The sequence below is a fragment of the Megalops cyprinoides genome, chromosome 2, assembly GCF_013368585.1.
Source record: "Megalops cyprinoides isolate fMegCyp1 chromosome 2, fMegCyp1.pri, whole genome shotgun sequence".
In the NCBI taxonomy this organism is placed as follows: domain Eukaryota; kingdom Metazoa; phylum Chordata; class Actinopteri; order Elopiformes; family Megalopidae; genus Megalops; species Megalops cyprinoides.
The window spans coordinates 7,519,507-7,544,106 of record NC_050584.1 but is presented as its reverse complement, the minus strand read 5'-3'; the positions used below and the strand labels follow the sequence as shown (position 1 = coordinate 7,544,106).

The 24,600-nt window shown below is 49.0% G+C and overlaps 1 protein-coding gene across 3 annotated transcripts in view; it reads left to right on the top strand.

Moving 5' to 3' along the window:
- Window positions 1-24,600, top strand: part of rreb1a (ras responsive element binding protein 1a) — a 65,727-nt gene that overhangs the window by 34,561 nt on the left and 6,566 nt on the right. For all 3 annotated transcript variants that reach the window (XM_036520720.1, XM_036520718.1, XM_036520719.1), the window contains 6 exons: window positions 8,782-8,907; window positions 9,067-9,266; window positions 12,814-12,903; window positions 13,872-14,035; window positions 21,456-21,600; window positions 21,695-21,837. In XM_036520720.1, the coding sequence (XP_036376613.1) occupies window positions 8,782-8,907; window positions 9,067-9,266; window positions 12,814-12,903; window positions 13,872-14,035; window positions 21,456-21,600; window positions 21,695-21,837 (868 nt within the window). The remainder of the gene's footprint in view (window positions 1-8,781; window positions 8,908-9,066; window positions 9,267-12,813; window positions 12,904-13,871; window positions 14,036-21,455; window positions 21,601-21,694; window positions 21,838-24,600) is intronic.

Below are 24,600 nucleotides of genomic sequence, written 5' to 3'. Positions count from 1 at the left end.
CTTTGAGATTCTCTCCAGTTCTCTGGTTCACTGCAGTGCAAGCCAACCTGAGACAGACAGTTTCTCTGCATTGCTTGTTGGTGGCATTACAGTGTCCTCCTGCTCTAAGTTTGTTTGCATTATCCAGACATCTTGGTTCTACACCAGTTGTTGCAGTTGAGACTCACATTAATCTTTACACACAAGTGAGGGAGTTCACAATCTGTGCTCTGTTTTTGCCTGTTTACACACAAACGCCCCCGGTATGATTCACCACATCAGCCGTAGTGTAGGGGGCATTGTACCAGCAACAGAAGGGGTTCCAGGTAGAGGCTGCTGCATATTTTACTCTCTGTCACTGATTTATTCAGCCTGGTATTACCACATCACAACTGCATTACCATTTTGACCTCCATCTCAGATACAAACCATATTTCATTAGCTTTAGCTGATTTATCCAGCCTTGCCACTTTACAATTCAGTTACCATTTTGGCTGTACCCTCAACCGACAAGTTCATGTTTAAAAAAGCAACTAAGCGGGTGAATTGTATTCTGAACATCAGTACATGGAAAAATGAGAGGGAACTGCAGGCGAAAAAGGAATTGTACTCTTCTATCACTTTTGCTTACATCACTGACATCACAAGCTAATGTCAGTGGTGTCATCTGTAGAGACAATATAAACCTTTCTAGATACGCATAATTGCTGAGTAGGACCACTGCCCACAGATGGATCCTGGTCAAATTCCATTCACATGAATTATGTGATTTACTTAAGTTACTTAATTTGAGTGGTGCGGAGTCTATCTGAAAAGATGTGGGGGCATCTTGAATTTGAGGTTGCAATAAGTGACACCAGCTTTTGATGTATTAAAATTAAAGTATTTCGCTCTAGCTATACAGGTACTACCAGGCTGTGTGTAGGTAGCAGTCAGTATTAAGGAGGTTAGACTGATGGAAGCATCTATCTGCCTGTTTACACTTGCATTGTAAGTGACTCAAGATGTTATTTATGCATCTGTTGTGATGGTAGCAGCTCTGAAATACCCTGAAGGTTTCAACAGTATTATATATTCCTACCCCTGACCCAGTGAGTGATGTCACAAACTGCTGCACATGTGACCCTAAGGCCCACCAGTGAGTGGGTGATCTTTGCAGTTGCACAAAAACGCATACTGTAAATATGGCATGAATGCGTTTTGCAACACCACCAGAGCTGGCTTAGGAAGCGGCTGCTGGTATCTCATGTAAAGGCTAGCTGCTAGCGTAAAGAGAGCCATCTATATATACAGGCTTACCAGCTTGACTGATGTGTACAGGCTGCTGAGCCAGCACTGGTACTGGTGACTGTACCACTGTATTGTGCTGCCTGCATAACGCTGGAACTCAAATGCATATATGTGTGACATCGCCCATCTCTCCCTCACTGTGCGTGTTCACATGCATCTCCTTATCTTGCCTGCAATCTCTTCTCGTGGCTGTTTTATCAAGTATGTGGGCCTGTTCCGCCATTTGCAGCGGAGGGTACTATATCACCCTGCTGCTCCGCTGTGCGTCTGAGGTTCTGTAGTGTCAGGGGAGCAAGGGTGGAAAGTGTAATAAATAGCTCCCATATGGCCCCTGGATCCCGCCCCACCCCTGCTTTTCTGGCAGGCTGAACAGTGTCAGAGGAGCCCTTTGCACACATTCCCCCCCTTACGGGGAGATGACTCCCCCCCCCCCCCCACCCCCCCCAATGTTCCCAAGCACAGTGCTGCATCCCTGGGGCGACTGGGATGCCACAGCGCCCCCCTCAATCACCTGCAGTCCCTCCGTCCTTCAGGCATGTCAGCACGCTAACACAGAGGGCTGGACGGATTAGCAGGTATAAATAAATGGCACACCCGGAGCAGGAGCAGTGCCATGCTACTGTTTGCTCTCAGGCGTCTCTGTCAACTTTGGCAGCCTGCCTCTGAGCCCCTCTGGAACCCCCTTCCCAGTTAGAAGGGCCAGTGTTTCCGATTGCGCTCCATGTGTTATTCTGCTTGCAGAGTAATTAATTTGATGCCCTCGATATCGTGCTGTCAAAATGAATAGGACTTGAAGTGAATCGCCGTCTTGCACAAGTCTGCAGTTTTCACGTGACACCGCATGAGCAGAAGTGGAAATGACAATGTCGCGTTTCCTCATATTGGCTGAACTCTTCCAACGTGAAAAGAAAGGAGAAAGACTTGCAGAACATTTTCATTAGTCATGTATCGCTTTCCAAAATGGATGTTGAGTAAGCCTTAGAACTTTAGCTGACCTGTGAATGAAACCTTGGTTTTTGTAATAGCTCATTTCTTTACACAGTCATATAGCTACCTCAATAAAAAAAATTATGATGTGCAAGTTAGAAGTTAGAAGGTAGAAGTTAGCCAGCTGTCTGTATGTCCCATACTTCTGTTCCTGAAATACCTGGATGAATGCTGCGTCGGACATGCAATCGGCCGAATTCTAGTTGCTAAAGTGTGTCATCAGAAAAGTTTGTATCTTTGTTTTCTCAGCGTTCATTCTCTCAGAATGAAAAAGGCTCACTGCTCCCATCTGCTGGGCCACAAAGTGAACTATAACCAGTGTGCATGTGGGAGTGAATTTCGATTAAGTGGATCAAATATCAGTCCACAAGTACGAAGCACATTGCGTTGTGCATAGCTCACATTGCCTTCATCAGGTGTGCTTGCATTTCTGAAGCGGTTCATACTGGACGTTTGTTCAAGTTAAGACCACAATGATATAAGACAGACTTTCAGCTCAGTTGAGATTGTGTGGGCGGATGCAAATCATTGGTTTCTTTTATCAGGGAAAAAAATCGAATTATTAGGATTGGAAGTGCAAACATATGAGTCAGGTTTGCAGGGTCTTATTCTGCAGGGTCATTTCAAGGTGGTTTGTGCTTCCAGCTATCCATTATTTACATTTGATTTTGTTAACAAATTTCCTTATTAATTGTATGCTTAAAGATAATTGTATTCTCATTGGAGCCTTATGTTGTGAGAACCTTATTTTACTTTAATCAAAATGCGCGTCAACGCGAGGTTTCCGAAGGCATGACTTTGGGGTTCCTGCCTGGGTCTTCCACCGTGGGCTCTGTAATGCCCCTGACCAGCTTGGCCAAATGGTAGGCCATAGAGAACGTGAGATCAAGTGTTGACCGGCTGCAACGCTCTTCCCCTCACGGCAGAAGGGGAAGCACTTCTCACCCGTGAAATGAGCACGGGGGTGCCAGTTCTGCTGGGAAAGGGGGGGGGGGGGCCCACAGGCCACATCATCAATCAGGCCTGTAGTGGCTGGGCGAGTCGCAGAAGCAGCAGAGGCCTCTCGTTTCTTTCTCGTCAGAGAGCGTTTGAAACCGGATGAAACCAGTTACAGCGAGACCTGGCGTAACCAGTCGCGAGAGCAAGGGCTGTGAGCCCTTGTGCTGACTTCCATGGTGGAGGATGCAGGCGGGCTGGTTGTGTTGTCATTCCAGTGAGTCAGGTCTCGATGATAAGCAGAGTGAGAATCCATTTTTTTGAAAGGTTGAAAGGTCCTTCAGCAGATACTGGATATAATTCACTGTATCAGTACATGATTTTTTTTTTACACATCTGTTCTGGCAAACCACGTAAAAATACCACCTCTTATGAGCTGGTGGCATCCCGTTTGAATCCATATTGAATTCACAGTAAGGGAAAGGGTAAAACTAAGCCAACATGTTGTTTGCCCATGAGCAGACCACTCAAGCTGTAAAGCCCTTTACACACTAACCCCACGACCCCCAGGTTGAGGACTAATTACCGTTCTCCAGTACACAAGATGTGTCTGAGCACACTGGACCAACAGTCCTTTCCTGAATCCTCTCCAGTGGGGAGGACAAAATAAACATTCCGGCAGACAGAGAAGCAGCCTTTTTGTGCTCATTGTCAATCTGGGATAAATAAACAGGTTTAGATTTGTCCACAGCAAAGTGAGGCTTGAGGTCTTCTCGTATTCATCTGTAACACAAGCCTCGTTGTTATTATTATTATTTTAAAATTATGAAAAATGTAAAATAATACATCTAAATATGTCTAAATATGTGCCCATTTTTGTGTTTGAGGGTTTGTTTATAAGTCCAGCAAATTTGCCTCAGATAATTTTGGAATTGTTCACAAGTGCTGTTTGTATCTTTTCTGCCACTGTTACTTCATGCAGAATTTCAAGTGACGTAAAGTCCCCCCGCAGCCCCTCCCCTGCTTAGAGTGCTCTGTGATTGGCTCAGAATTTAAAGACTGCTTGCTGAAAGGCAACCGTTATAGTCTATATGAGAGTTAGGCGAGACCACTCTGAAAGACTGTGGATTTTCAGAGCTGACCATCTGGTCACCTGCAGTTGTCTCAGTTGGTTGTAGCCTTAAGCGATAAAGTACACAAACTGGATGGACTGACACATGAGTCTTACAAACTGGACCAACTGCATCAGACCGGCTTGCTTTACAGCCCCAGCCAATTACCTCTACATGTGTTTAAAGGCCAGATTCCCTCAACTGCGCTGCTCCACAGGTCCAGCGTTCGGCCTGCCCTTTGAACAGATATCTGGGCTTGCAGGGGAAGGAGAGGGAAGACTGGATGAGGCATTAAATAGGGGCAGGGCCCTGTGTGTGCAGGGTGCTGGCCTACTCCCGAAAGCACCAGCATGACTCATTCAACTACTGCCGAGAGAATCTCTCCCCTCCCAGGTTTCCTGTCTGTCTCCTTGCTTTTGTTAAAGTGCATGTGGAAGGGTGAGGCTTTGAACAAAAGGTACAAAGCCATCGTTATCTGAGCTCAGGCTGCCAGCTGTGGACTGGATTTTAAGATTCCACTGCAGGTCCTCTACATGGCTTCAGCTGCGGCGCTCAAGGCCTCACATGGCCCTGAAGCCGACATGGCAGAGAGGGGACGGCGAACTCCAGGCATTTTAACACGGGACGGCCTTCTCAGAACTGGCCTCTCGCCGATCGAAGTGGCGGAGAGGGGGGCATTACTGCCTTATTATTGGCGCTTCGTGTGAGAGAGTGAGAAGGAGAGGGAAGGAAGGAGTGAAAGACGGAGGAGAAGAGTGTGGGATGTGCAGGAGGAAGGAAGAGAAAGGGGGGGGTGATAAACACGCAGAGGTAGAGAGGATGGAAGAGGAGCCGCGGGGAGAGGAAGAGGGAGGGGCCCTCTGATAAAGGAGAGGCTCTGCTCCCCGCAGCAGCGGTGGCCTGACGGGGGAACACATGTGATTCCTGTTTGGTAGTCTGGCAGAGAGAGGAGTGAGAGAGAGAGAGTGAGAGAGAGAGAAATTTCCATCCTCTGTTCCTGCCCAGCCACTGCTGTTCCTCTCTTTGTGCCTTTCCTGAGTCGTTTTTACAAGGATGTGTGAGAATTTTGGGGCTGGGTAAAGGGGGGGGGGTGAGAGTGATGGCTGGGAACAGATGCAGCAACAGCAGCCGCAGCAGTGGCCCTCTCATCACCCCCCCCACCCCCAACCCCCACACCCCCTCCCCCACCCCCACACACCCCTGCATGCGGCTGGTGGGGAGCAGAGGCAGTCCTCTTGAGCTGCCCCTGTGAAAAACGTCACCACACAGGGCCGTAACCTGGCAGGAAACTGGGCAGCCCGCGAGCTCTCTCTCGCTCCCTCTGTCCTCCCCTCTTTCTTGTTTCCTGGCGGTGTTTTCCGTCATTGAGAACGGCTGCAGCGGTTAAGTGCCGCCCCAGCCTCTGCCCCCCCCCCCCCCCCCCAATCAGAGCGGCGACACTCGGATAATGAAAAGACAATAAACCTAGAGCTAATCTGAAGATCCCCGCTGCATCTCTGCCTCACTCGGACGCATCTGACACCCAGCGTTCTGTCTCCTCAGCAGCGGGAGAACTCGGTGTACCCTCACATCGCCTGAATGCCTATTTAAAAGTTCCTATAATAAGGGAAGGGGGGCAAGCCGATATTTGTCTTCTATTCTGAGTTGCAAGTCGGTTCCTCCATTTTGAGAATTTAAAAAAAAAAAAAAAAAAAGAGAGGGAGAACGAGGCAGATGATAAATTTAAGATGACATTAAAGCTTCGCGAACAAGGCCGTCAGTGTGCTCGCGTGTCCAGCATGGGTTGCCAGCTGTTTTTCGGGTCTGTAACCAGAGGAGGCAAACAGAGAGGGCGTGTAGTCAGGGTGGAAACGGGCTGTGAAACGAGCCGTGGTTCTGCCCGGCCTGACGGGGGGGGAGGCGGGGCCGAAGGTGGGCGGATGCGTGCGGCCGAGGGCATAAATGGGCAGAACCAAGGTGCCCCCGGAGCACGTCCCGCCCCCCGCCTCTGGCCTCGTTCTCGCAGCGCGTAAATTCAGTTGCCTATAATAGGGTCAGGTTCGCACACACGCGGCTGCAAGCAAGGGGACGTAGCTGACTGCTGTGCTGGTCACGGCAGCGCAGCAGGCAGCTGTGCAGATGATGGCGTTGCTCCGTCCTGTGACTCCACCCGTGCGTTATCAGTGGCCTGTCTGTCTGCACGCAGAGGAGAGCTTCTTCACTCTGCATGTGCCGGGACGCTCTGTCTGCACCCCTCTGCCATTCTCGAGCACCCCTGCGCCCTCCCACCTCTCCTCCTACTGTATTGCGCCAGGAGGGGAATCAGTTCTTCCCTTTGTGAGTTGTGTGGTGCCACAATTCACTCCCCTCCCCTTCTGCGACCACCCCCCCCCCACCCAACACCAACCATAGAGCCGGACTCTGACAGAAAACAGCGGGCTGATTGTTTCAGCAGTTTCGCAGCTTCCCGTTTTGTGTGCTGCTGACGTCTTGAGGATGTGTCCGTTCCCTTCCTGAGAGCAGGCCTCATCTCTCCTGCTGCCGCGCGCTGTTCCAGTCTGAGCTGCAGCCATTACCGCGCCCCCCCCCTCCCCAGGAGCGGCCGCTCATTACTGACTCTCGCTCTGAAGGAATGCTCAAAGTGTTCGCAGATACGGGCTGAGGGAGGCTTTTCCCGGGGGTCGGTTAGAGCCTGGCCGTCTGCGATTTGAGCGATATCTTTGCAGTCTCGGTCTGCTGCAGCCGCAGCTGCTGTGGCATGTCTGCTCAGGAGAGGCTGATTGACTCTGCCTCTCTGTGGGGGGATGAAAAGAAAAGTGTTCAAACCCCCCCCCCCCCCCCCCCCCCCCCGCAAGGAGGAAGTGGACTGGACCGGAGCAGAGCTTCCTGTGGGCTGTGAACGGGAAACGGCAATTAGGCAGGGGTGGGGGAGAGGAGTCTAACTGCATGTTGCTCTGTGGCTGGCCCACGAGGCCCAGGGCTCTGCGCTTGCGAGGGCCGATCTGCAGCGTACTCCCACTTCAGCAGCAAAGCAGCATTCCACTCCGAGGGAAAATTAGCCTCGTTTAGGTTAAACCTAGTACACTAGGCAGGAGTGTCAGGATCTGCAGCGAGAAAAGAGTTATGATGCAACAGCAGGGTCTGTTTAAGGCACTCCCTCTTATCCCCTCCAGTTTACGGTTAACCCCCCCCCCCCCCCCAGCCCCCAGCAAGCTGTGTCCCAGCCTAAGATTGTCAGACAGGCCCATCCTGGCACGGATTATCTCCAAATCCACCCAAAGAGACCAGGCCAGTCTCTGTAGGAGGTTGCAGGAGAGAGGGGAAGGGAGGGAAGGGGGGGGGGGGGATTCTTTGGGAGTCAGGGCCGGGGATTTAGGAAAGGGGTGTGGTGCCTGCTCAGGACCAACATCCGATTTCGACAAAGGGGGATGCGCCTGAACCCGAGTGACCTCGTCTCGGGCTCTGAGGCAGTCTGGGTAATCTACCAGCTGCCCGTCTGTCAGCGCAGTGTGGGGCCCGGCTGAAGATGCAAGCTCTCCCAGCCTCATCTCATTGCTCTTGGTAGCAGCGACACGGTAACAAATACTGCTTATTTAACTAGGGACGAGGGCTCGCCGTGTACAGACCGAAAGGATTGACTGTGAGCTGGAGCACATTCTGCCGTTCTGTCATATGAGAGCGTCTCGGAGGTTCAGGCTCACTGCCCCCCAGTGATGTGGGGTCGATGTTTGCCCCAAATGGGTAGGGAGCACCCCTCCAGGGGTCACGCTCACTGATAGATGGACACAGGCATAACGACGGCGCTCTCAGTCTCCTGCGGGACAGGTGCATGCGCCATAAAACAGGAGTGGAGCCAACCCCCTGTCAGTAGGCTATGTGCCAAGGCCCTCTCTGTGATGGGGGGCGGGGTGTAAAGGGACAGGCTGATGAGCGTATGTTCTCTCGCGTCCCAGTATTCCAGCTACCGTGTGTCCTCTGCCTGCTTGCTGCCTGTCCCACCACATGCACCCCTGTGCTTTTCCCCTTCCTATTTCCCTATCCCTCTTTCCCTCAGATGCAATTGCCAGTCTTTGTTGTCATCTTTTTTTGTAGAGGGGTGTAATCTGTATAATGTCAGATTATAACGTGAGATTGAGATTATAATGGCTGCAAATCTCATCACGTGTGATCTTTCTATATGTGAGCCGTCTGTCCGTATGCTTTGGGTGTGACCTGCCTCTCCGTATACAGCCTGTCTGTCTGTGTGTGACACTGCTGGCCTAATGGCACTGCGTGTGACCTGTCTCTCTGTTCACCCTGTCCTTATGTTGCTTTCGTATCCTTCCATGCAGTGACCCATGTCTCTGTGTGTGACCCATCTCTCCTTCCGTTGTTGGGTTGATGTTTAGAGGCCTTAAAGGGTGCTTTGCGAGGCTGACATTAGAAACCCCTGCACCCTGGCGGTGTATGCAACAGCGCTGTGCGTGCTGTCTGACCCTGCCGCTCTCCTGTTACGCAGAGATGGAAAGTGCCACAGACGAAAAGCGGGTGGATGAGGGCATCAGTGCGCCCCTAGGCATGGAAACGGAGCAGCCAGAGGAGAAGGACGGCCTTGTCTCCGCCCAGGAACAGGAGCACCGCACAGGTAGGGGACCCGTCCAGGTGAACGCACAGAGAAAGCACAGACTAGCATTTTAGTTTTGACAGTCTGAGAGATGTTGATGAGAATGCAATGAATACGTACAGCCTTTGTGTATTTTAGAGTGATTGCATTCTCAGTTTGGGAAATGCTGCGTGTTGACAGGAAAGAATGGAGAAACGGAGAAGGTCAGAGGGGGCCAAGAAGACGCGGCAGACGGGGTGGACCTGTCCTCCATCAACGCCATGATGTCCACGGTCATGAACGTGGGTCAGCTCAACAGGGGCAGGGAATCGGCCTCCACCACGCCCGTAAAGACGCCAACCAAGCCGCCTGCAGTGAACCGCACAGGGAGGAGGAACCAGGTGTGGACACACACACATCCGCACACACATCCACAAACAAGACAGATGCATATGAAAAGGTATACAGAGCATTTAAACATGGATATTGAGCCACTCCAGCCAAATGTGTACCCATAAATCCGTTTCCTGTTAATTCCGTTTCTGTTACTGCCGTTTGTAGAGACTGTTACACAGTACAGCAGAAGAGCATATAAATGCAGTCCAGGGTACTTATGAGGCCCTGTGAGGTCTGCCTGTCAATTATTTAATTGAGCTTTAATCAGTCCCACCGATCACTGATCAGTTGCAGCCATTCAGTAATTAATCTTCTGGCTGCTGCAGAAAACCTGTAGCATTACCTGAGGCATTGCTGCATACTGGGACCAGCGTTACCTAGGCCTGCTGTGGAGCATCGGGCATCCATCTCGACCTAACTGAGTCAGACAAGTGCATTGTGGGTAATGCGCTGCAGCTCAGAGAGTTTGGGGGGAAAGCGCTCGTAAATGAGGGAAACATGGGAAGAAGGCACAGGTGAAAAGGGGGAGGTCATGCTCAGGAGCTGGGCTTCAGCTTGCAAACGAGTGACAACAAATGGTCCCTGGGCCCTCTCAATCCCCTTTTTGTCTCCGGCAACGTGCGTCAGATGCCTCCAATTAAAGCGTGGGATTCGGACACAGTGCTCTTGTGTGGAGCAAACAGGTGTCACTTTTCCTCCCCTCTGCTCCGTTCCAAAGGCGAGTGGCCCCTTCCAACCACCCCCCTCCCTCCACCCCTTCCAACCCTCAGTCTACCCCAATGAGCATTTCCTCATACAGGGAATATGTTCTGTCTGTCTGAGGATTAGATTGGTCATCACTCAGGTGGGTTGTGACTTGACCCAGCGGGCTGGAATTGCATCTGTGAGCCAGTGTGCTTCTGTCACTCTCACTCTTTTTAACAGATGGGGAAATGATCGCTTGTGGTTCCACTTCATTAACTGCCTGGACAACTGAATACATTGTGTGTTCTCCCTCATGCTCTATAGCAATTTTCCCCACCCATACTAGCTCTGTTATTTGGCCCGTGGATTTGAAAGAGATATTCATTTGGCAGATATTCAGATAATCATTTAGTATAGTAAGTATTGGAGAACTGAAACTGATTAAGTACTTTGTACATAAGGAATTTTGTGATCGCGGGAGCAAGTACTTGACATGCGGGTCCCACCCAAGCACGTATTGCCTCCCATCATTCCTACGGGATGGCAAAAAAAAAACAACAGGAAAAGCAAATTGGATTACATTATTGCAGCCTCTACGCACACAGAGTTCGTGGTGTACTGTATTGGCAGGCGAAGACATTGAGTCTTATCTTTCACCTTTGAACCAGTCTCTTGTCAGCCAGTTTTGTGGCCTATAGGGAATGCTGTGGTTTTATAATGCCATAGGAAAGGAAATATGGAGCGATTTTTTTTTTTTTTCTGGCAAAAGCTGGATTTAACGCTGAAGAAAGCGGAAGGAGAACAAAGCCGTGTCTGGTTCCTTGATTGCTGAGCTCGGTAATGGTCCCGTTCAATTAGCAGGCTGTTGTTATTAGATGCCATCAGTGTGTAGTTTATACAGGTTGATGAATGGTGTTTTCAGACCTGCAACTAGGAAAGCTCTGACCTAGAATGAACTGTCTGACAAGAAAACATCTCTTGGCTAACAGTAAATTGCAGAACACTCTGTTGGACTTGAACCAAAGTCAGCAGCACATGGAGTTAAACGGAGTTCCTATTTTAGGATACTGAGTGCAGAAAGGGAGCCTCCTATTCGTTGTGTTGTGGATTCCATACGCTGCCTTTGAGTTGAGGGGGGAGACACTTTTGGAAAGTCTGTGTGTGTGTGTGTGTGTGTGTGTGTGTGTGTGTCTGTGTGTCTGTGTGTCTGTGTGAAAGCGTGCTCTGCTGTGGTATTGTAAGGAGCACAGTTAATGATCAGCCACAGTGTCAACAGCAACGAGGGGAATCAAACCAATGCACTTCTCAAGGTGGAACAGTAACCACTTTCCTTCAGGACACAGCACGCCCACAGCACAGTCCCACAATCCACTGCAGCCAGAGGGAGAGGGAGAGGGAAGGCAGCGGGCCAGCAGAGTGAGGCTTGCTGAATTCAGCTGGGCACATTCAAGCATGGAACCAGCCCTTTTAGCCTAAATAACCATTAGACTGGAAGAGTGATTAGATTAGGGGATAAGAAGGGAATCTTATTATTTATGTGCTCAGCAGACTGCCAGATCCCGTCCATACAGCTGGATCTGGCAAAGTGCTGTGTTCAGAGCTCTCCATCTGGGGGTCCGTGCCCCCTTCCCCTGTGGTCACGAGCCCAGTGCCCTGACCACAGCTCCACACCTCTACCCCCACTGCCCCCGAGCATGTGTGCGGGTGCCCCTTTTACCAGCCCACCACTCCAGGTAGAGAGGATGAACCATGGAGACATTCCTTTAGTCACAAATGTTGCCATGTTGTTGTAACATGTCACAGGTTGAGGGCTCAGTGCCGTTGAACACAGACAGGAGTGTGTGCTTGGCGGCTCAGGTGTTTTTGCCACTTTTCCGTTCGATTAAACATCGATACACCACTTTTGAGCAAGGAGTAACGGGAAAAGGGACTGCAGACTGAGTCTGCGATGGGCGACTTTATCACTCCCGCGCTGCAGCGACTCCTGATGCAATTTAGTTCAAGTCTAACGTTCAAGAGATTTTTTTGTGTTTTTCATTGTAAGTAGTTGCATTTTATTGCATTATTTTTGCACTAAATGATTGAATTTCTACAAGATTACACAAATTCAGCTTGACCTGAGTTTCGTGTCAGTTCCTGGTCCTGGTATCTGGTCCACTTTCAGACAGGTAACAGCAACAAGCTGAAGGAACATATTATGACCAAGGACTGAAAAGGACTAGGTAGACATTTCCCTTGATTCCCTGCCTAAACAGAACAGCCACAGTAGGTTCATTTTGAGGCTCCCCTCATTCCCTCTCTTCAGACTGCTGTTCTCCAGCCCTGAAGATCAAATGAAAGGGTCTTCATTTGTTACAGTCTTAGTCATGAGTTCTTATCAACTCCTTTATTTACAGCTGGCTCTGGCCTTGATACAGTGGGTGCCCCTCCCTCCCTGTAATCAACAGCACAGATGGCAGTCAAAGAAGTCGACTAAAGTGCACATTGCTGAATTCAAATACAAAAGAACTGATACTTTAATCAAGCTCCTTTAATGATGTGCTGAAAAAAACCATTCAAGGGTTTTTCATTGTCTTTGCGTCTCTGTCAACATGTGTGCTCTGACTGTCTGTCTGACTGTCTCTGACAGTCTCACTCAGTTAATCGACAGCTTCGTTCTCTGTAGATGACTGCTTAATACTTTCTGTAGGAGGACACTTGAAGTCTTTTTGTTATAATACATGCCTTGCTTTCCAGTTCAACAAGCCCTAATGTGTGTCATGCATGAGGAAACAAGATCTGTCAAAACTGTGTACGGATTTGTTATGCTCTTCTTTGAAATAACGTTTATAATATGCAGATCCTCATCTCCTTTTGTGTGTATAACAGGAAGCCAAAGAGGAGCACTCGGCCTTCATTTGCCCCCTCTGTGAGAAGAACTGCCTAACCCAGCACCAGCTCACTATGCATATCCGACAGGTACTTTGCACATGGAATACGCACTCAAGATAGATGCCTCCATATTTGGTCCACCCGCAGTGCCCTCTATCCTTAACTTTGAGGAAGGAATTTAAACACGTTTGGCATTGATCAGTAATTCAGGGACCACCAGGTGCAACGCTGTGTAAAAACACCAGCTAAAAAAAACGTTTGCTTAAAGCTGTTACTCAATTCAAAGGGCAAAGTGCATTGTGAATGGATTAAATCAAGACTGAACCCACAAATACCCTCACTCTAACCTTAACCCAGACAGTCTCATATGCACTGTCTAGGACAATAAGAGAGGGCTTTCCAGCTGCTCAGCACAGACATCCACCAGGAAATTTCACAGTTTCACTAACAACACCAGGAAGCTAATCTCGCAACTCCCTTACAACTCAAGGAGGCTATTCTGACTGCACAACAGTCAACAGTGCAGGGCAACTCCTCCTGTGTTTACATGGTTACGTAATTGAGTTGTTGGATCAGTGACAAACTTGATTCACAATTTACAGCTTATCCAGTTTTACGTATTTCAAGATGTAGACATTTAAGTAATTTTAAAAGTGAATTTTACAGCATCTTTTCACTGTGACTAGAACATAATGGATACATAGGGATAATAACAAAAACTAGTATTATATCACAGACAGAAATACGCCTGTTAAAACCAAAATCTCCAGGCTATCAAGTTTTCAGTTGGTGGTTTGGAGATGTGCCACCTTTTTGCAACTGTTGTATAGAATATCATAGAATTCCCTTTGAAATCAATTTTAATGGCAGCACACTGGCAACATTTGCATTACATAATATAATACAATGTACTTGATTAATATCTAAGTTGGTTTTTTGTCATTTAAGTGAGTTAGAGTTGATTGGGTAGCTCAGCTGTTGCTAGCTCTGCTGTTGACAGGGGGAGGGTGTACGGCCAGTGTGTGTATGAGCGTCTCCCTCTCTCCCCCCCCCAGCACAACTCTGATAATGGAGCAACGGACCACTCCTGCAGCATCTGTGGGAAGTCCCTGAGCTCGGCCAGCTCGCTGGACCGCCACATGCTGGTGCACAGCGGAGAGCGGCCCTACAAGTGCAGCGTGTGCGGCCAGACCTTCACCACCAACGGCAACATGCACAGGTCTGAGCGCCTCGCCCGGTCACACGTCCCGCTCTGCCACCATGAGTGAAGAGCCCTTGCATGTGGTCAATGGTTGAAATTTGGCCAAATCAATTCCACTTTCACATCTTTGCGTGACAGAGGTTTGCTGTGTCCATGGTGCATGTAGATTATAGCCTACAGCATCAACATTGATAGAGATGCAAACAATAGCAATCTGTTGCCATCGTGCCATCGCAACTGGTGTATAAGTGTTTTCTACACTGTTTTAATGTGCAGTATAAAGGGGGAGTGCCCAATGATTGGGTGCTGTGACGTTCTCCCTATTGTGTTGGTATAAAAAAGATGGCTGACATCAATAGCCAGAATTAAAGTATAAATTTAATGGCATAACGACCAAATGTTGGCAGTTCATTGTGGTCCATGATTCTGCATGTTGCCCCTTGCAGAGTCAGTTTCTGCTAAAGATCATATGCCATTCATATTGGCAGTCTGCGGTGCGAGTGTACCGAGTACAGCCAAGATGCTCTGTCTGACTTAGCAGGGTTTACTCTGCGTGGGTGAAACGTGCTACCTGACAGCACATGAAGTATTGCCCTTTTCTATGCAAATGCGCCATTAATCATCGGGTTAGTGCGTTTCTCCTGGTGGTGTTATTACTGTGTGTGGTGAGGAGGGTGTGTCTCTATTGATGGAACTCTGCAGAAGGGAAAAGCACACAGCCAGAACGGTTAGTCAGAATTGTCTGTAAAAATAAGGAAATTCTGAGTTTTGAATGTGTTAGTGACTGAGGCCTGTTTTTAAACGGAGCAGATGATGTGAAGTAGTAAATGCTCATTAATTTGTGGTTTCTTCTTTGAAGTCTAGCAAGGTGGTGTGTTTTGCAAACATAAATGCCCCCACTTCCTGCCTTGGCCCCCTTTGTCAGATTCAACCAGAGAATCCTTAAGCAGTAACCGTCTACTTAGCGAGTCATTTTAATTCACCAATCTGTTGGCCATTAGGTTGATGCAGGTGTACATGCTGAGTCTGTTCTGTTAGTGTCCAGGTATACTCAGACACTCATCACCTGGCAAAACTGGCAAATTTCTTATACATTCTCCCGCGGACATTAAAATGGCAGCACAGTCAGGCCTGTTTTCATCACAGATCTGGTACAGGCACAATAATAAAAGTCTGATCAGTAAAATCATTTATTTGGCACATTGATATGCAGTGTTCCTACACAGGAACGTGGGGGAATGAAAATCTTGTGTTAAATGTCCTTTGCCGTCCTTGCAGGTCTTTTTATCCTACCAAAATTAAATCAGGATGAATTTACGTTTCATAGCCTTGTAAAAAAGAAAAAAAGCACAAAACAATGAAGACACACTGTGGCCTACATGCAGGAGTGGGAATCCTTTCCTACTTGTCTGACAGTAAATTTGAGCACTTCAGCTTGGCATTTTGTACGAGAGCGCACGAGTGCGTGCTTATTTATCTGTTTTTCTTAAAGATGAGCCTCTGTTAAAATCTCGGCTGCCTGCTTGTGAGAACAAAGTCCTGTGAAAGGGGATGAACACAATAGGGCATTAAAACCTGAGCGTTTGCTCCACCCGGCTAATGTTAGGCCGGGAGGAGGCAAGAGTGGGGGGGGTGGTCCAGAGAGATAAATGAAGGGGTGCGTGGGGGGTGGGGTGTCGGCAGAGTTTGGTGAGGGGAGTTGCCTGTAATGGATACGGCAGTTGTTGTTTGAGAGAGAAAAGCATAGGAAGTTGGAAGATGGCTTTCAGCTCTTTCCCCCCCAGTAATGGTATGTGCTCCCAGCAGGCTTTGCTGATGGGGGAGATAAACACCCATTTCCGGCCCGGCCTGCCAGGCCCACCTTCCGACAGCACATCCCTCTGTTACGCTGAGGCGTAGGGATAGAAGGGAGGAGGGGCGTTGAGGATGATTGGCAGCACAAGAGGCCCTTGTTGTGATGCTTGGAATTCACTTTTTTTTTCTTTTTTTTTTTTTTTGCTTCTTGCTCTGGTGTTAGTGTCAACCTGGGGCTTGGAATGTGGAATGTGTGCAGTTACTGTCAAGATGGATGCATCTCAGCCGCATGTATGTGTTTGAGTTGTGTGTGAGAGTCTTGTTTCACCTTGTTTCGTCTTTGTTTCACGGTTTGTGTGTGTGTGTGTGTGTGTGTGGGTGTGGGTGTACGTGTGTGCATATGTGTGTTACTTGGATGTATTATAGAAGGCCTTCCTGTGCAGTTGAGACATGCTGGCATTCCTGTCGGAGGAGGGAAGACGAGGTGGGGGAAGGAGGAGGTGTGAGTGTGTGTGTGTGTGTGTGTGTGTGTGTGTGTGTGTGTGTGTGTGTGTGTGTGACTGTGGTGGTGTTAAGCCTTGCTCTCCCACGGCTAAAAGCAGCTTTGATTCACAGATGGCCACATGTTCCTCCACTGAGAATGTATCTGTTGATAGTGGGGGAGGAGATGGTTACTTACATGATTGTTCATTCTTCGATACTTATCCTGAAGACATTTGGTTCACTGCCAAAGTGATTTGCTGTTTCCTTACTTTTTGTCTTGTAACTTTTCCTTTGATTACTAGAAAAAAAAGCAAGGGAAAGTGCTTGGTTGGGCCTATGTGGTGTTTGTAAGGCAGTCTTGTAGGGGTTGGTGTGTGCTCTGTAGTACACGAGACTCATTTTAAAAGCTTGTGTTTTATTGTAAGGCCCAAAATAAATTTTAGTCTCTAGTTAGATGTATGTTGTGTAATTTTAAATGACTAGTGAAACACTGACATTTTAAAGAAAATTGTATGTAATTAAAATTCCAGGTGCTCATGAACCTCCATGAATTACCTGAAGAAAGTTATCCATGTGATCCACAAGTGGGCAGCCATTTTGTGCTAGAACATCAAAGCCCAGGGAAGGAAGAAGGGGGTGTTGTACAGTTGCCATGGAGACAAGTTATACATGTAAGACGGTGAACAGGGGCAGAGTGGAGCTTGCCTGGCTCATTTGATTTGCATGAACTCTCAGTACGTGACACCTTGATCCTGCCATCCCCCTTTGAAGAAGAAAAAGTGTCCTTGATGCGACATGTATCCAAAATGGGCAGTGATCTGAAGCTACAGTGCCCCCTTCTCTACATGAAGGAATTGCATTGTAAATTGCAAATTTCAGGTTTAGACAAATGAGCCTTGCCTGTTGTTGCATCAGAGGTTTTCATCATCTGAAACAGATAATACACAACAAAATGTACTCATTAAAATATGAAGTTTAGAGAAATAACTGTACTAACTAGATCTTTTGTATTTAATTCTGCCTAACAACAAAGCAACTGTCAGTGATTGAGAAATTTGCTCCGCGCATTATGTAAATATTTTGGGGTCTGCTCCCACGCTGTACTCCACCCTCACCCTCTAAATGCTCCCCCCTTCCAGCCCGAGAGAGTCCCGCGTTCACATCAGCACACAATAGGAGTCCACCCAGGGCACCAGTGGGCAGGCTGCAGCCTCCCAGCTGAAGAGGCAGAGCAACAGGGTTTTAAGAGCGCTAATCCAGATAGCATGCTGTTTCCAGGGGGAGCGCACATTGTCTGCCTTCCGAATGATACAAGCACAAAAACAAGGTGGGAGGCTGCAAGGCAAGCCAGGGTCAGACCATTAGGTCGTGGCCTGCCTTGTTGTGATTGCACCGCGGTGAAAATGGAAGAGTTTTGTGCATTCTCCCGAATCCAGCAAGAACACCATTTTGCTTCCTCTGGTCTAATGGCCTCCACTCTACTCGCAACTTCCCCTCAGTGTACTTCGCTAACATAGGTCATCCTGCTATAACATCCTGTCAGTGATGCACATCCAAACAGTGTCCTTTCAAGTGTGTTTGGATGTCAAATACATAGACTGCTCCCTCAAAAAATTGAAACCAGTCCACATGCGTCTCTACAGCTGGCACTTTCCCACAGAGTTAGGAAAGACTGGGAAAGGCTCTGAGCGGGCTTCCAGAACCGATTCCGCTTTTAAACCGGGAGAACAGAGATCTCGCGCCGAGAGTGTCGGGTTTCAGTCGGTTCGGGCTGCGTGGGGCCTCAGAGGGCATCGAGATGCAGAGCTGTACCACTTGACTCCATAGCACATGACTGAGATGCCAGCATTGTGTTGGAGTGAGAGCAGCCGTGCCATTCCCATCAAAGGGTTACCTGTCTAGCCCTACTTATATCAGTCTGCAGCCATTAGAAAACAGGAGAACAGACCAGTGCTGATTATATTTCTTGTTACTGGTATTTGGAAATTATTGGTTACTTTTAATTAAATACTGGTCATATTTCCCGTTTCTTTTCTCGGTGTGTCCTTTAAAGATTTAACTCGCGTCAGATACAGTCTACATAGGTTAATGGATGAATGGAAAAAAGTTAATGGTAAAACACAGGTTTATTCCCTTTTCAGTTTTCTGCACACATTATATAAATTTGGTCACATATTAAAAATACAGTCCCTCTATTTTTATTTCATATTTTAACGTGTTACCTTCTTGTATGGGATGCCAGTAGTCACTGGATCACAGTTGTTCACAACACATGTACAGATTATACCTTCACTACTGTTTGACATTTTGGCTGCACAAAACATTGTTGTTTGTCTGTCTGTGCACTCCACATTAGTGTCTGTTTGTTGTGCTTATTGATAAGTATGGGTAAGAAAATACATTGCCTTGGAAACTGGACAGTGTAAACCAGGGGAAAAGTGATGTAGACAGGAAGTCTTCAGCCAATTATCCGGTGGTTTGCCCAATCATAGTGTGCTGACATGATAGTGAGGGTCTGTAAGGACCAAGGGGGTTTGAGACCCATGTCGCAAGGGTTCAGAGAGAACAAGCTATATCCTGTCAGGCCTTCATACGAGCAGCCAGCAGTCTGCCTGCTATTAATAACCACCTGGCTGAAGAGTGAAAACTGAGACCTGCAGAATTGGGCTGCCTGACATTACCTCTAACCCTCACTGTGACACACACACACACACACACACACACACACACACACACACACACACACTCACACACACACTCACACACAGAGTAACACATGCTTACTTTGTGAGCCATGCACTTAGAACTACACATACATGTGACATGCACATAAGAACTACTGCAAGAGCGCGCACACACACACACACACACACACAAACTGTAACAGGCTGTACAGATATTCCCCATACACTCTGAGCTGAGCACACACAAAACATATATGTGCACAGATAAACACACAGATATGCAACACACACACACACACACACACCTGCTGCACAGCTACTCAGAGGTGCACACCGGCACTCACACACTGCCAGCCGCTCCAGCAGGTTTTCCCCCAGCTCAGCATGTCTCTATCTCGGGAGGTGAAGGGGTGTGTGCCGCGCCCTGCTGTGTTGGCCTTGGGGTTTGTTCTCCGTTCCACTTGTTACAGTCTGTCATCTAACTGCTTTCAACCTTAGGCTGAGTGGGGGGGGGGGGGGGGGGGGGGGGAGAGAGAGAGACAAACACTGTTTTAATAAACACTGTTTCGATAAATTCAAGTTTATCAAAACACCTACAATAAATTAACTTTTTGTCTATAGAGAAGACATCCAAAGAATACTGCTGAATCAACGTTTGTACCATGCATAGTCTCACACTTGACTACTTCGTGACTTTATGTGGCACTGTCACATTCAGAGCTCGGAGAGAAGAGTGCGCTCTGCCTGGGAGCAGTGTCGTGCGCTTCTCACCCCTGGCCGTGTGTTACCCTGTACCCCGCATCTATTGTCAGAGGAAGGAGGGTGGTGTTAAATGGTGCCCTGCAGTCTCTTCACACTGGCATACCCTGTGATGAGTTTTATCAACTGCCTCTGTCCAGTCCTCCTCTGACTCCTCCCCTTCCCCCTCTTCCGTCTCCCAATCCCCATCCTTCCCTTCCCAGCAGTTCAGGGTCCTGCCCTGCTGAACTACCCAGATCATGGCCTCTCTCTTCCCATGCCCCCCCCCCCCACTCCCCCCCAGTTTGGTCTCTCCCAGACCATCTGACATAATTCAACAGCTGAAGCGTGTCAGCGCAGCCAAACCCGCCTCTCACCCCTCCAGCAGGCCGAGGGGAAAAAGCAGGGCCCTCTAATTGTCTCAGACTGTGTGTTTTTCCCTCCGTTGCCCACCTCACTGTCGCGCAGGCACTGGCTTAAATATAGCCAGCCGGGCTGCACGCTGCAGCGAAGGCGCCAAATAAAGAAACACGAGGCAGCAGGCGTAAGCGCCCCCCACACCAGCCGGAGAGCGTAAGTGCAAGCAAGCAGCAGAAAGTAAAGCGCGTGTTGGTTTCGACAGACACCCCCAACCCCCTCACCCCCTCACCCCCACGTCCACGCCACATCGCCCGCAGGTTCCAGACTCCCACCGGCCCTCTGTGGTCAGACGGACCTCGGCGTCGGAGCAGTGAAAGAGATAACTGTGCCGGTCGGCTTCCTCACCGTCTCCACAGGCCTTATCCCAGGCCCTGAAATGGGCATGCCAGGACAGCCTGATAATTACAGCAATTACAGCCAATTACAGTCTCCCCGTCACTCTCCGGCTCCTCTCTCCTCCGTCTGTTTTTTTTTTTTTTTTTTTCTTTTTTTCTTTGGTACCGTCCCTGCAGGATATGCAGGGATTCCTCCGCTGAACAGTCCCCGAGGTTGAGATTCAATGAGAAAATGATGAGGCTGCACCAGGCCGCCACCGCAGTGAATGAGTCCCTGCCGTGGTGGCAAGCAGCTCATTTGTCAGCGGGTGTCATGTGATAGTTGTGGTCTCCCAATCAATATATCTGGCCCATTCGTTCAGCAGTTAATAATGCATTTATTTTTAGTTGGGCCATCGTTGTGGTATAAGGACAGGGGCCAGAGTCAGGGGCTTGGCAAATCGCAGGTAGGATACTGCTGTTCAGCTACAGCGCAGTTGACTTCCTCTGGTTGATCATCCATGTTTACAGAAAATGGTAATATTTTCAACATGTCGTAAGTTGAAGGATAGTTGTTTTCACAAGACGGTAAATCTCAAGGAAAGTTTGGTTTGATAGCCCAAACATAATGCATTATATTAGTTTTGTACTTTGTTTATAGTTGGTATGTCCAATGTAACACCTTTTCTTGGGTATGTTTTCATGAGGTAACTGACCCAAGACACCCAGAAAAATGCCCCAAAATTAATTCATAAATAAATTAATTAATAAATGAATTTCAATTTCAGTTAGATACACATCTTAAACAGTCCTGATAAACTAAAGGTCAATGTTCAGAGAGCTGCTTTGCAAATGTAACAATTGTGTAACAATTTGGAAATATTAATACAGCTCAGAGGAGTGTCCTGAGTCCCGTGACTGGTAGTCATAATGTCATAATGAACGATAACAATGGTAATGACGGTGAGGGTGGTGAGCAATGGAAGTTCTGCTTGCTTCCCACAGACACATGAAGATCCACGACAAGGACCCCAACAGTGTCCTGCCCTCCAGCCCCCCGTCGCCCACCAAGCGGCGACGCCCCTCTGCCAAGAGAAAGCCCAGCCTGGAGGGCGAGGGAGAGCGGGCGGACGAGCCGCCAAGCAAGAGGGTACGCCTTTCTGACCGTCCCACCCCACCGTACCTGTCTCTTATGACCTGTCAGACGTCCCCTGGCCTCTGGTTAACCATGCCCCCTGCTGCAGGTGTCGGAGGACGTCCTGGCCGACGGGCTTGACCAGCTGAAGGGTGAGGATGACCTGCTGCCCTGCCCCATCTGCTTCAAGACCTTCGTCGGCAAGCTGGAGCTGGAGACGCACATGGACTCGCACCCGGACACCACGCTCAGGTACAGAATGCGCGCGCACACCTGCTCACATCAGGTTAATGGCCCTTCTCTGGGTTTGCACGTGCATAGCTTCATGCGCGCACGTACACACACGCACGCCCGCACACACACACACACACACACACACACACACACGCACATAGGACTCACCCACCCCCCAGCCACCTCCCTAACAACCCATGGGCTGAACCTGTTACTCTGCTGCCTCTTTGTCTTCCTCTCTCTCTCACCAGAAGGCTTCCTGTCACCGTTGTACTAAGAATGTAGTCACCTTTGTATCGTACCTCACATATCCATGTCCAGTCTATTCTCTCACTGGTAACAGAATCGTAACATGATGTGTGATCAGTTTTCCAGCAGCCTCCACTCCATCTGTGGCCAGCGTTTATCACAATCGGTCCATCTCCTTGACAAACTGTACAGATGCTCAAACCCAAAGGGAGGCTGAGTTTATCCTCAGTCTCATCGATTAAATCACAGGCCTCAAAGCTTCCCATCCAGGGTCAGGCCCTGGGCGATGGGTGATCCCCTCTGGTTTGCCCCATCTCCACGCCTCTCAGTCAGGGGCTCCACAGCTGCTGCTAAGCCCTCTGGGTAATGGGGGGTGATGCAGCAGCAGCAACAGCAGCTGCCCTGCACTGTGTGACAGGCTCAGAAGTTCAGCTTGCTGGTCTGAGTTGCAGCCGTTCAGTCGTTTTACCTCTGTGTGAGTCAGAACATAGCTATGAGTTGCCAAGCGCTCCCCCCTGTAAAAGGGGATGACTTTTTAAAAACATGAAAGCGTGCAGTTAACATACGCGCAATTCTGAAAGAGACCTCCAGTGTCCCTCTGTAGCTGTGAAGGTGGGCCTGCTTTCAGTCATTATTCCCACACATTTCTGTGGCCTCTTTCTGCGATGGGCAGGTCTGGTTGCTGTGGCAGGGCATACATTGAGGCTTTCAGAAGTGTCCCCGTAGTTGCCAGGAGACGACAAAGGCAGCCCACAGAAGCATGCTTTGTGCAGCGGGAGCTATAATTTAATATATCCGAGCCAGGCGGACCCTTTCAGCATACCAACACCGCGCAGGGCCGTTGCAAGGGGGGCCGGGGGCTTTCAAGCCGCACTTGCCTGCTAAAGGCTTTCATGCAACAAATGAGCACCTCACTGAACTTAAAACTGCCCCCGCAAAGAATGCAGCACTCCCAGCACCGGTTTAGGCTGGGCCATTCTGACCTGGTTCAGTTAGGCCACGCGCTCACACACACACCTGCACAGGCCTCGGAACCAACAGTCGGTACCAGCACACCAGTCACAACAAGTCGATAACGTTAAAGAGGCCGACGTGGCCGTACAGCTTTCCCCCGTACGCCGGAACAGACTTCATATTTCTGGAAGTGCTGCTAATTTAGCGTTGATCCGGTTTCATAAGCGCAGGGAGTTAAGAGGACGTGACACGCAGTTTCTCGGGTCCCTCTTACGGCAGAGAACGCTCTCTCCGCAGGAGCGGCGGTGCTCTAGCCCAGGATGGTAATCTGGGGGTGAGCCGCCCTGTGTGGGATTAGACATGACAGTTCTAATCCCGGAATGGGCGTGAGGCCTGGAAGGTGAACAATCTGTGTACACAAACACACACGCTCTTACACCCACAAATTCACACGTGTACACACACAGTGAACAGAGTACCCAAGCACAAGCACAAGCACAAACACACACAGATGCGGATGCATGTGCGCATTTACACAGAAGAAGACTCCATGTGTTGTCTGTGCAAGCCTGTCTTGTGTGGGACTAGGCCCTTGAGGAAGTGGAGACGCCCAAGTGACAATTTATGCAGTGGATGGTGATAGTTTAATGAATATTTTGTCATAATATCAGAATCACTACTCAGGCCCTGGAGCTGAGTGTCACTCCGTGTGCCCAGCAGCCGAAAGAACACCAGACCAAGTGAAACGAAGTCAGTCATTAAGCAAACAAACCATGTACTCTGGTCCCGGAATCAGAGTTCATATGGGGAACCGTGGGGGGTGGGGGGTGGGCGTGGCCGATTAGGCTGCCTGCCACCTCTGGCCCAGTCAGAGCAGAGTGTCCGCTGAGATAAAGCAGATTAGGGCCCCTGTGGACACCTCCTCACAGCCTTCCCCAGCAGCGCGGGGCGATAAAGAGTCTCGGCGGCGCGTCACGGACAGTAACCAGCTGTCCCGCTCAGCGCTTAATGAGCGCAAGGTTAACACCGACGCAGAGCCGGGTGGGGTTATCGCTGACGCGCTCACAGTGTAGGAGAGGAGAGATGCTCGTGGTGCTGTAGCAGTCATCTCCACTAGTGCAAGAAAAAATGCAAAAAATACAGGGTACCATTACAAGAAAATGTACAGGACATTTTCAGTTTAACATGTTGTAGGTTCCTCTTTAAATGACAGCTTCACTCTCCCCTTGACATGCTGTTCAGCGTTATCTTGAGGCAGCCCTTTGTTAGTGCCTCCCGTACAGTATTCACAGCAATCCAGAGCTCCTGCAGGGTCCCTGAGTTCTGATTATGACTGCAGTTGCAGTCTGTTCTAAAAGGTTCTCAGTGGCATTGAAGGAAAGCGGCTGTGGCAGTCAAATCCTGTCAGCAGTTCTCTCCATAAAATATGCCTTAACACCGGTCAGGTTTGTTGACTGTCAGGACTTGCATTTTGACTATATCTATACGTGTTCTGTTTTTGTTTATTTGTTGCATTGCAACCTTAACTCAGTATCTTACTGACCTCTTGTAATATTTTTCGATAACTACTCTTAGCAT